Below are 12,200 nucleotides of genomic sequence, written 5' to 3' on the forward strand. Positions count from 1 at the left end.
GTCGTCAGAAAGCGGGGGGAGGGGAGGGAAATGTCTGCTGGGAAATCTATTATTCCCCATTGAGATTTATTCCCATAGAAAATCATGGAGAATTGATCTGCAGGTATCTGGGGCTCTCTCTGGGGGGGGCTGTTTTTTGGGGTAGAGGCACCAGATTTTCAGTATAGCATCTAGTGCCTCTCCCCAAAATACCCCCCAAGTTTCAAAAAGATTGGACCAGGGGGTCCAATTCTATGAGCCCCAAAAGAAGGTGCCCCTATCCATTATTTCCTAGGGAAGGAAGGCATTGAAAAGGTGTGCCGTCCCTTTAAATGTGATGGCCAGAACTCCCTTTGGAGTTCAATGATGCTTGTCACAGCCTTGATCTTGGCTCCACCCCTAATGTCTCCTGGCTCCACCCCCAAAGTCTCCTGGCCCCACCCCCAAAGTCCCCAGATATTTCTTGAATTGGACTTGGCAACCCTAGAATGCGGGGAAACTAGCGGGATATTCAGAGCCTCGACCCCTCCTCCTTCCCCACGTGGTCTCCTAGCTACAGTGATCGCAGCAGCCCTCTCTAGGAGGCTTTCCCCACAAAGACTACATTTCCCAGGAAGCATTGCAACGCCGCTTAGGCACACGGCCGGGTTTGGTGTTTATTTTTAACCGTAGATCCCTCCCTCCTTCCGTCCGTCTGCGGCCTGACGCAGGAAGAGCGGCGAGCGGCTTCCGGCGGAAGTGGGGCCCTGTGGTTCCGCCCGGCGTGAGTGAGCGAGTTTGGGCTTTTTGTTTTAAAGATGGCGGCTGCGGCGGGCTTGGAGTTCCAGCGAGCCCAGTCCTTGCTCAGCACCGACCGCGAGGCTTCCATCGGCATCCTCCACTCCATCGGTGAGGCGGGCCCGCCCCGGAGGCCGAGGGAAGGGGCCCGGTGGCGGCGGCGGGCGGGCAGAGCCGGGGAGGCGCCGGGCTGGCCGGACCCGCTGCTGACTCACTGCGGGCTGCTCCCAGGGCCTGGCGGGGGACGGCTAGGCCTCGTCGGGGCGGGAGGACGGGCCTGGCTGGGCCCAAGTCAGGAGGCGAAGCTGCAGGCCTCGAAGCTGGGGAGGGACGGTGGCTCAGTGGTAGAGCATCTGCTTGGGAAGCAGAAGGTCCCAGGTTCAATCCCCGGCATCTCCAAAAAAGGGTCCAGGCAAAATGGTGTGAAAAACCTCCGCTTGAGACCCTGGAGAGCCACTGCCAGTCAGGGGAGGGACGGTGGCTCAGTGGTAGAGCATCTGCTTGGGAAGCAGCAGGTCCCAGGTTCAATCCCTGGAGTCTCCAAAAAAGGGTCCAGGCAAACAGGTGTGAAAAACCTCAGCTTGAGAACTGGAGAGCCACTGACAGTCAGGGGAGGGACGGTGGCTCAGTGGCTGAGCATCTGCTTGGGAAGCAGAAGGTCCCAGGTTCAATCCCTGACATCTCCAACTAAAACGGTTCCAGGCAAATAGGTGTGAAAAACCTCAGCTTGAGACCCTGGAGAACCGCTGCCAGTCTGAGTAGACAAGACTGACTTTAGGGAGGGACGGTGGCTCAGTGGTAGAGCATCTGCTTGGGAAGCAGGAGGTCCCTCCCAGGTTCAATCCCCGGCATCTCCAACTATAAGGGTCCAGGCAAGTAGGTGTGAAAAACCTCAGCTTGAGACCCTGGAGAGCCTCTGCCAGTCAGGGGAGGGACGGTGGCTCAGTGGTAGAGCATCTGCTTGGGAAGCAGAAGGTCCCAGGTTCAATCCCCGGCATCTCCAACTAAAAAGGGTCCAGGTAAATAGGCGTGAAAAACCTCAGTTTGAGACCCTGGAGAGCCTCTGCCAGTCAGGGGAGGGACGGTGGCTCAGTGGCAGAGCATCTGCTTGGGAAGCAGGAGGTCTCAGGTTCAATCCCTGACATCTCCAACTAAAACGGTTCCAGGCAAATAGGTGTGAAAAACCTCAGCTTGAGACCCTGGAGAACCGCTGCCAGTCTGAGTAGACAAGACTGACTTTAGGAAGGGACGGTGGCTCAGTGGTAGAGCATCTGCTTGGGAAGCAGCAGGTCCCTCCCAGGTTCAATCCCTGGCAGCTCCAACTAAAAAGGGTCCGGGCAAGTAGGCATGAAAAACCTCAGCTTGAGACCCTGGAGAACCGCTGCCAGTCTGAGTAGACAAGACTGACTTTAGGGAGGGACGGTGGCTCAGTGGTAGAGCATCTGCTTGGGAAGCAGGAGGTCCCTCCCAGGTTCAATCCCCGGCATCTCCAACTATAAGGGTCCAGGCAAGTAGGTGTGAAAAACCTCAGCTTGAGACCCTGGAGAGCCTCTGCCAGTCAGGGGAGGGACGGTGGCTCAGTGGTAGAGCATCTGCTTGGGAAGCAGGAGGTCCCTGGTTCAATCCCCGGCATCTCCAACTCAAAAGGGTCCAGGCAAGTAGGTGTGAAGACCCTGGAGAGCCGCTGCAATTTTGAGTAGACAGTACTGACTTAAGGGGAGGGACAGTGGCTCAGTGGTAGAGCATCTGCTTGGGAAGCGGAAGGTCCCAGGTTCAATCCCTGGCATCTCCAACTCAAAAGGGTCCAGGCAAATAGGTGTGAAAAACCTCAGCTGGAGAGGCGTGAATGGGGCTGTGGCTCAGTGGTGGAGCATCTGCTTGGTAAGCAGAAGGTCCCAGGTTCAATCCCCAGCATCTCCAACTCAAAAGGGTCCAGGCAAATAGAAGTGAAAAACCTCAGCTTGAGACCCTGGAGAGCTGCTGGCAGTCTGAGTAGACAAGACTGACTTTGATGGGCTTTGATGGACCGAGGGTCTGACTCAGTAGAAGGCAGCTTCATATGTTAGGGGAGGGGTGGTGGCTCAGCGGTAGAGCATCTGCTTGGGAAGGAGAAGGTCCCAGGTTCAGTCCCCGGCATCTCCAACTAAAAAAGGGTTCAGGCAAATAGGTGTGAAAAACCTCAGCTTGAGACCCTGGAGAGCCGCTGCCAGTCTGAGTAGATAAGACTGACTTGGATGTACTAGGATCTGATTCAGTAGAAGGCCGCTGTTCATAAGTCTAAGGGGAAGGGATGGTGGCTCAGTGGGGAGAGCATCTGCTTGGTAAGCAGAAAGTACTGAATCAGACCCTCAGTCCATCCAAGTCATTCTGTCTACTCAGACTGGCAACGGCTCTCCAGGGTCTCGCTGAGGTTTTTCACACCTACTTGCCTGGACCCTTTTTAGTTGGAGATGCCGGGGATTGAACCTGGGACCTTCTGCTTCCCAAGCGGATGTTCTATCACTGAGCCTCTGAATCCCAGAGCCAGGAAGCAACATCAGGGGAAGGCCTTGGACACTATGCCCTGTTGCTGGCTATCTAGAGGAACTGGTTGGCCACTGTAGGAGACAGGATGCTGGACTAAGTGGACCCTCACTGGCCTGATCCAGCAGAGCTGTTTTAATATTCTTTTGAAGCCTTCAGCCTCTATGCCTTGTTGTTGGCCCTCTGGAGGCCACTGTGTGAGACAGGATGCTGGCCTAAATGGACCACTGATCCAGCAGAGCTCTCCTGATGTTCTTATGAAGGCTTCAGCCTCTATGCCTTGTTGTTGGCTGTCCAGAGGAACTGGTTGGCTGCTGTGTGAGACAGGAGGCTGGACTATTGGACCCTCGCTGGCCTGATCCAATAGAGCTCTTCTGATGTTCTTAAACAGGGCATGGGAGCCAAAGCATGTTATCCCCTAGGCAGTCGCATCCCAAAGTGGACTGTCTCCTGCTACGAAGGTTGCCCCTTTCGTTACCATGGTAGCCACTGATGGAGCTGTCTTTCGTGAATGTGTCTGATACTACTTTTAAAATTGCCTACGTTTGTGGTCCTTGCTACATCCTCCAGCTGTGAATTCTTCATCTGAATGTATTGCTCATCAGCTTCATTGGATATCCCTGAGTTCTAGCAATTTCACTTTCTTCTGGAATGTTTTTATAAACATCTACCATGTTCTCTCTTAGTCATCTTCCTTTTTGAAACTGTGAAGTCCATCGTAGGAAAGGTAAAAAGTTGGGTTTTGTTTTTTGGGGGGGGAGGGTGTTTCCTAATAGGAAAGATGTCCTGTTCTGTAGAAGGTAGAGGCTGTTGGGTCCAGCAAACCTGGGATGGTGGTGTGTGTGTGAAGGAATTCAAGGCTTCTCTCTCACCACTGTGTCGATCTAGTCCAGTCTTCTGATGTGGCAGGCCAAACTAGCATCCTGTAGTTTCTTAGGAAGAGCCCCGTGGCGCAGAGTGGTAAAGCTGCAGTACTGCAGTCCAAACTCTCTGCTCATGACCTGAGTTCGATCCCAGCGGAAGCTGGGTTCAGGTGGCTGGCTCAAGGTTGACTCCGCCTTCCATCCTTCTGAGGTCGGTAAAATGAGTCCCCAGCTTGCTGGGGAGAAAGCGTAGATGGCTGGGGAAGGCAATGGCAAACCACCCCGTAAAAAGTTTGCCGTGAAAACATCATGATGTGACATCACCCTAGAGTTGGAAATTACTGGTGCTTGCACAGGGGACTACCTTTTACCTTTACCTTCTTAGACTGGCTGCTGAGTGTTCTGCTAGCTTCCATCATTGGCTTCCAGCTAGTTCCAAGTTAACGGATGCCAGCTTTGGTTAAAGAGGGGAAGGAAGGTAGATTGGAGCAAGGAATGAAAGCAGTGAGGAAGGACTGACCAGAAATGCTGTTTGGCTGGTGGGAGAGGGCTGGGCTCGGTTTGCTTCTGTGAGGGAAAGATAAGCAGCAGCAGGGTGGATTCCTTCGCTACTTTCAGAGTGGTTATTTTGGCCTGCGCTCACTGAAGAATTCTTTCACCAAAGGCATGACGGAGCATCAACCTGAAGGGCGGGGGTGCTGGCCTGACAGAAGGTTGCCCGATCTTTGCTGCTCCCTTCTGGGCTTTTGATTGTGGTTTTATGTTCAGTTACAGTTTGGCCATCAACTATTTCTGTGTCATTTAAACTTAAATTGCTGGAAATGAGGCTGCCCAGTTTTAAGCCAAGCGGTTTTCTCGTCCGATAGATCCAGGTGGGCAGCCGTGTAAGACCAACACCTTTTAAGACCAACCAAGTTTTATTCAGAACATAAGCTTTCGTGTGCTCCAAGCAGACTTCATCAGGTGAGGAATCGGGTACAGTGAGCAGAACTACATATATGTAGTTTTATATGTCGCTCTGCCAGCGATACGTAGCTCTGCTCATTGTACCTGATTCCTCGTCTGATGAATTGTGCTTGGAGCACACGAAAGCTTACGTTCTGAATAAAACTTCATTGGTCTTAAAAGGTGTTGGTCTTACACGGCTGCCCACTTGGATCTATCTGACGAGAAAACCGCTTGGCTTAAAACTGGTCAGTGAGCAAACCCCCCTTTGGGGCGGGGAAGTATTCTGTGTGATCCAGGGGGTTCAAAAGCAGCAATAATGAAGCTTTCAGTGGGTGTGGGAAATAGAGGGGTGGCTGATGCGAGATGGAAATGATGGTGGTGAAGAAACTGACTGAGAAGGGGAGCCGTGTGAGCGATGAAGACGCTGTTAACGAAATACCTCCGGGCTGTGTGCCATGGGGCTGCTGCGCAAGCTTGTTAGGGCAGGTCTCTCTGAACTTGCTCGTGTCCATGTGCCCCTTCTGGCAGCACAGGGCATGTGCCCTATGAGTGCTCTGGTCAAATAAGTTATTTAAATTTGCCGTTGATGGACTGGCTTACTGCGTAGTTGTTAACATATGGCTTAAATCAGAAATGACATCAGAGGAATAAGCGTAGCTGCTGTGGGAAGGGTTTGGATCCTCTTATAAAGCTTGACATGTTCGAAGGGCTAGAAGTTTTTTTTTTTTTAAGGAGTCCAGGATGAAGGTGCCGTAAATCAGGGGTGACCAAACTTGCTTAATATAAGCCACATAGAATAAACGTCAGATGTTTTGAGAGCAGCAAGACATGAACGTCAGACATCTGAGATCAGGAAGGAAAGCAGAAGGGGGAAGGAAAGGTGGAAAGAAAGCAACTTTAACTTTGAATGGATTAGCCAAGTTGCCGGCCAGTGGGGGCTTCGAGAGCCACACAGTATGTGAGAAAGAGCTGTTTGCCAGCCTTCCCGCCCCATCTTTTACATCCACTTGGCCACCCCTGCTCTAGAACTATTTAGGTGTCCTAGCCAGGGGCTTGAAAACATCCCTGTTTAGACTGCTGTTTGCCAGTCTTCCTGCCCCGTCTTTTACATCCACTTGTTCTTTTTGTTCCGAGTTTAGAGACACGTCTCCATGTGCCGCATTAAATGGGGCAAAGCTTTATCTTTTTCTTCCACCCTCTAGCAGAATAGAACTAGTCTGAGACATCTCCTGCTTTGTAGCTCCTTTCCCTGCATAACACATGGATTTTACTCCATCTGTACCCTGTTTTTGCCCCCAATGGGAACCCCGTGTCTGCTTTCTTACATCGATCTTTCCCTCTATTTTATCCCCACAACAGCTCTGTGAGACAGGTCAGGCTGAGAGTGTTGACAATCCTGCCACTCCCCACCCCCCCCAGTCACCCAGTAAGTGTTTGTGGCAGAATGGGGGGATTGGAACATGGGTGTCCCAGATCCTAATCCTACACTCTTGCCACTGAACCACATTGGCTCACTACCAGGGCTTTTTTTGTGGCAGGAACTCCTTTGCATATTAGGCCACCCACCCCTGATGTAGTCAATCCTCCAGGAGCTCACAGGGCTCTTCGTACAGGACCTACTGGAAGCTCCAGGAGGATTGGTTACATCAGGGGTGGGTGGCCTAAAGTGCAAAGAAGTTCCCGCCACAAAAAAAGCCCTGCTCACTACCAATGTTTCAGTTAGCGTGAGCTAGCTCACAGGTTTTTAGCCTCCAGCTCACACATTTTTGTCTTAGTTCAGGAAGGAGGACCCCAGAGCGCACTAATTTGTGCAGCAGCTCACAACTTTAAGGCCAGTTGCTCACAAAGTAGACTTTTTGCTCGCAAGACCCAGCAGCTTAGTGAACATTGCTCGCTGCTGACTTTGACAGTAGGGGGAGGATGCTGTAAAGGGCATCAGACAAGAAGATCCTGCAGCTTCTGGTGCAGTTTTCTGTGACGGGGGTGTGGCGCAAGGGGGAGAAGTCGATCTGCTGGAGCAGTTATTGTGCCTTTTATGTGTTCCCGACAGGCCAGATGAGCACGGTCTGAAATGAACCCATTTTATACATTTAGCTGAAGTGGCTTACGCTTTGTGATGTGTGGAAACACAGGATTGTATCGCCTCAAACAATTGTGTTAGTGAAACTATGGTAGAGCACGCATAAGTTGCCATATTTCTCTATGCCCCTGTGTAATCCATAATAGAAGAGCCCCATGGTGCAGAGTGGTAAAGCTGCAGTACTGCATTCCTAAGCTCTGCTCACGACCTGAGTCCAATCTTGGCAGAAACTGGGTTCAGGTAGCCGGCTCAAGGTTGTCTCCAGCCATCCATCCTTTCGAGGTCGGTCAAATGAGTCCCCAGCTTGCTGGGGGGGAAGCGTAGATGACTGGGGAAGGCGATGGCAAACCACCCCGTTAAAAAGTCTGCCGTGAAAACGTTGTGAAAGCAACTTCACCCCAGAGTCAGAAATGACTGGTCCTTGCACAGGGGACTACCTTGACCTTTTTCAGCCATAATAGGTGCTGTTGTTTCTTTGACTTCTTATAAGGGGAGATGAACCAAGAAGCATTCGTCTTGCAAGAACCTAGCGGCTTCTCTTCTTGATGGGATACGTAAGGAAAATTAGAAGTTGTAGCGATGAACTGTGACTTTGTGATAACTGAGTGGTTCTTGGTGCTGCTGAAACCAGTCTTTTATGCTCAAAATAGGGTTGCCAAGTCCAATTCAAGAAATATCTGGGGACTTTGGGGGTGGAGCCAGGAGACTTTGGGGGTGGAGTCAGGAGACATTAGGGGTGGAGCCAAGATCAAGGCTGTGACAAGCATCACTGAACTCCAAAGGGTGTTCTGGCCATCACATTGAAAGGGACGGCACACCTTTTCAATGCCTTCCTTCCATAGGAAATAATGAAGGATAGGGGCACCTTCTTTTGGGGCTCATAGAATTGGACCCCCTGGTCCAATCTTTTTGAAACTTGGGGGGTATTTTGGGGAGAGGCACTAGATGCTATACTGAAAATCTGGCGCCTCTACCCCAAAAAACAGCCCCCCCCCCAGAGCCCCAGATACCCACGGATCAATTCTCCATGATTTTCTATGGGAATAAATCTCTATAGGGAATAAGAGTTCCCAGCAGACATTTCCCTCCCCCTCCCCCCCCTGCTTTCTGACGACCCTGAAGCGGGGGGAGGGCCTCCAAACCGGGGGATCCCCTGCCCCCACCTGGGGATTGGCAACCCTAGCTCGAAAGGCAGACTGCGTAGTCTTTGTTTCCTTGGTTAGTCTCTTGCGTACCAGTTGATGTGCCGTGCAAGTAATAAAGTGCAGCGCATGGAGCAGGAGCGTAGGTCTCTCTGAATACTCGTGGGGTTTCGTCTGTCCTTTCACGCCGAGGCTTTAAAACTGGCAGCCTGCCTGCTCTTCCCGCTGTTGGGAAGCTCCGACTGTAGTGTCTTACTGGGAAGCTCTAACTGTACAGTATCCAGTGACATGCTAAGGAGTGAAGGAGATTTATTTCACTTGCATTTACCGTGACGGCGTTCTGCCAAACGGGGCTGGATTACATAAAACAGCTTGCGAATGTAATATTCGTTGCTCCTGAGCTGCTGCTGCTGCAAACTGGGTCCCAGGGTTCATAGAGTCATAGAGTTGGAAGGGACCTCCAGGGTCATCTAGTCCAACCCCCTGCACAATGCAGGAAACTCACAAATGCCTCCCCCTAAATCCACAGGATCTTCATTGCTGTCAGATGGCCATCTAGCCTCTGTTTAAAAACCTCCAAGGAAGGAGAGCCCACCACCTCCTGAGGAAGCCTGTTCCACTGAGGAACCGCTCTAACGGTCAGGAAGTTCTTCCTAATGTTGAGCCGGAAACAGTTTTGGTTTAATTTCAACCCATTGGTTCTGGTCCTACCTTCTGGGGCCACAGAAAACAATTCCACACCATCCTCTTTATGACAGCCCTTTGAGTACTTGAAGATGGTGATCCTATCCCCTCGCAGTCACCTCCTCTCCAGGCTAAACATCCCCAGCTCCTTCAACCTTTCCTCATAGGACTTGGTCTCCAGACCCCTCACCCTCTTCGTCGCCCTCCTCTGGACCCGTTCCAGCTTGTCTATATTCTTCTTAAAATGTGGTGCCCAAAACTGAACACAATGCTCCAGGTGAGGTCTTACCAGAGCAGAGTAAAGCGATACCATCGCTTCACGCGATCTGGACATTTACTTCTGTTGATACAGCCCAAAATTGCATTGGCCTTTTTAGCCGCCGCATCACACTGTTCCTTGTCAGAAATCCCTGAATCCTGACTTCCTCTGTCTTGCTGCCTTCGTTACTGAAAGCTGTCTCCCAGAGGTGCTGTTGATCATTCAGAAGGAGGTTAAATTTAGAAAGAAGGAATAGGGCAAGGCGTGAGTCGTCCTTGACTCGATGGAAGCTGCTTCTCTTTTGTCAAAACTCTGTCCAGTTCTCACTTCTCCTGTGAATGCTTTTGTTCTCGTAGTGAAGCGCGATGTCCAGGAGAATGACGAAGAGGCGGTGCAAGTCAAAGAGCAAAGCATTTTGGAGCTCGGCAGCCTCCTAGCCAAGACAGGACAAGCCGAAGGTACGTTTAAAACAGTTAAACGCATCTCCCAGCAGCGTCTCAAACAAAAACAGCAGAGGGTAGAGCTTTGCTGCGCTGCTTGGTCCCAGCTGAGAATATCAGCTCTTGTTCTGGACCAAAAACATCTAGTTCAAATCTTCCCCCCCCACACAATCCAAGGTAAACTTTCTATCTACTTACAGACCTCTCGTAGACCAATTTAGATGACAGTGTCAGACAAGCAAAATGAATATGCTTTTGCAGAAAGAATGGAGCTGCCAGGCCTTTTTTTGTAACAGGAACCTCTTTGCATATTGGGCTACACACCCCTGATGCAGCCAAACCTCCTGGAGCTTGCAGTAGGCCCTGTACTAAGAGCCCTGTAAACTCTTGGAGGATTGGCTACAGCAGGGGTGTGTGGCCTAATATGCAAAGGAACCCCTGCTAGAATTCTCTCTCTGGACCCTGTACTAAGAGCCCTGTAAGTTCTTGGAGGATTGGCTACATCAGGGGTGTGTGGCCTAATATGCAAAGGAGTTCCTGCTACAAAAAAGCCCTGCTCTTGTGTAAGCTCCGCCCCTGAGATTTTGAAGAGGGGAATTGAAGGGCTGATCTGCTGTTTCAACCAAAATGGCTTCCAAATTGACAACGTTTTATGCTAGGATTTTAAACTTGTAAAGTTCACATACTTCTCATTTTGAGACGTTTCATTTATTTTACATTTAGATGAGCACGTACGATAACCCCAGCCCAGACAGAGCTTAGCTGAGAGTATAAAAATCTCTAAAAGACCTATATGAGGGAGCAAAAGGGATGGGAAAGACTAGTTATTGCGCCTCCACTGAACGTTCTCAAATACATAAAAACAAAACTCTGGACTGGAACCCAGTCTGGTCAGCTGGAATGGACTGTGCACTTTGCAACAACAGGTTGTTCTGTTCATGAAAAACGAAAACTGGGCCTTGAGGAAAACTGAATCTGGACACATGCCCAGCTGAAAGAGCCACAGGCTGCAGGGAGGGAAACCAGGTGGGAACCAGAGTTTCCAGGTCCATCAGGATGCCCATGTTCCAGTGGGTTGGCGGGTGTTGAGGGTGAGCTCACAGAGCGGGGAGGGAAGATGCTGGAAATAAACACGATAGGCCTACGTCACCCAGAAGTGACATAGGCAGATCGGGGATTGTGCTCTAGTTTGTTGACAAAAACCTCCGCGGTATGGCCCAATATGCAAAGGAGTTCCTGCTACAGAGAAAGCCTTGGAGCTACCCATACAGAGCTGGATCACTTGGTGGTTTTCCTGTGGTGGTAATTCTAGTTGCAGCGCCTACACTGTTTGTGGCCCGTGGTTGTCTGTCAGGATAGTGGATGGAAAGGACTAGAAGGCCCCCTGCTTTCATTCCCATGGGCTTGCATATGTTTTGAGAATAGGCCTGAAACCTGGGTAAGAGGACAGCAATGGTAGCCCTGCATTCACAGCTGTACAAAAGACGTTGTTTGGCATGGTTGCATTCCCTGTTTTTGGGACTCCTTAGCTATGCAAATATTCATTACGGAAGGCATAAATTTGTTACTCGGAATGCTTTAGGTTTTGGCTCATCATTTGATGGCGGAGAGTCAGAAAAGATAAAATCTCACCAGGCCTGGACTTGGGAAATCCGTCTAGAATGAAAATTAACTGAAATTAACTTTGTGTAGGTCCTTTATCTCACCTGGGAGCCAGTTTGGTGCAATGGTTAAGTGTGCGGGCTGTTATCTGGAAGAACTGGGTTTGATTCCCCACTCCTCCACATAACACCTGCTGATGTGACCTTGGGTCAGCTAAAAGCGCTCTCAGGACTGTTCTGCTCAAGAGCAGTTCTGGGAGAGCTCTCTCAGCCTCACCTACCTCACAGGGTGTCTATTGTGGGGGAGGGAAAGGAAATTGTAAGTCACTCTGAGACGCCTCTGGGTAGCAAAGGGCAGGGTAGACATCCAATCTCCTCCTCTTCTCTTCTTGAGATGCAGCTTCTGTCTGGCCATACAACTGCTGCTATCCACTCAGACTTGTGGATTGATTGCTGCAAAGTTTCGGGAGGTGGGATTGCCCTGGAACACTTTGGAACATGCAGCTGCCCACTAGTTGCTTAGGGCTTGACGTAAAGATCGTGCTGTTGCCTGCCTGCCTGAGACCAATAATGCCTTTAGTGGTCAGAGCCTAGCAGTTCTTCCATAATTGCTGCTTGCTGAGATCTGAGCTGTCCAGATCCCACATACATGAGGCTAAGTTGATAACTGTTCTGTGCATAGGGTATTCTGCGGTGGCCCCACATTTAGAAGACTTGCCACCCAAGGAGGCCCGCCTAGTCTAATGTGCATAGGTATCAAGATTCTTCTGTTCTGCAGGTACTCTTACAGAGCCGTTCTAGACCCATTTACTTCAAGGGACTTAGATGCAGCTTTGTTTGGGAGGGTAACAGTAGATGTCATATATAAGCTTCTGAAACGGGGGCTGGGAAATCAAGGGGCGTG

At 50.6% G+C, this 12,200-nt stretch overlaps 1 protein-coding gene across 1 annotated transcript in view; it reads left to right on the forward strand.

Moving 5' to 3' along the window:
* The first annotated feature begins 679 nt into the window (after window positions 1-679).
* The window catches only part of LOC132584207 (26S proteasome non-ATPase regulatory subunit 11), a 36,017-nt gene continuing 24,496 nt past the window's right edge, over window positions 680-12,200 (forward strand). The window contains exons 1-2 of the mRNA XM_060256021.1: window positions 680-867; window positions 9,612-9,713. Coding sequence (XP_060112004.1) covers window positions 777-867; window positions 9,612-9,713 — 193 coding nt within the window. The 5' untranslated portion in view covers window positions 680-776. The remainder of the gene's footprint in view (window positions 868-9,611; window positions 9,714-12,200) is intronic.

The sequence above is a fragment of the Heteronotia binoei genome, chromosome 15, assembly GCF_032191835.1.
Source record: "Heteronotia binoei isolate CCM8104 ecotype False Entrance Well chromosome 15, APGP_CSIRO_Hbin_v1, whole genome shotgun sequence".
Classification (NCBI taxonomy): Eukaryota; Metazoa; Chordata; class Lepidosauria; order Squamata; family Gekkonidae; genus Heteronotia; species Heteronotia binoei.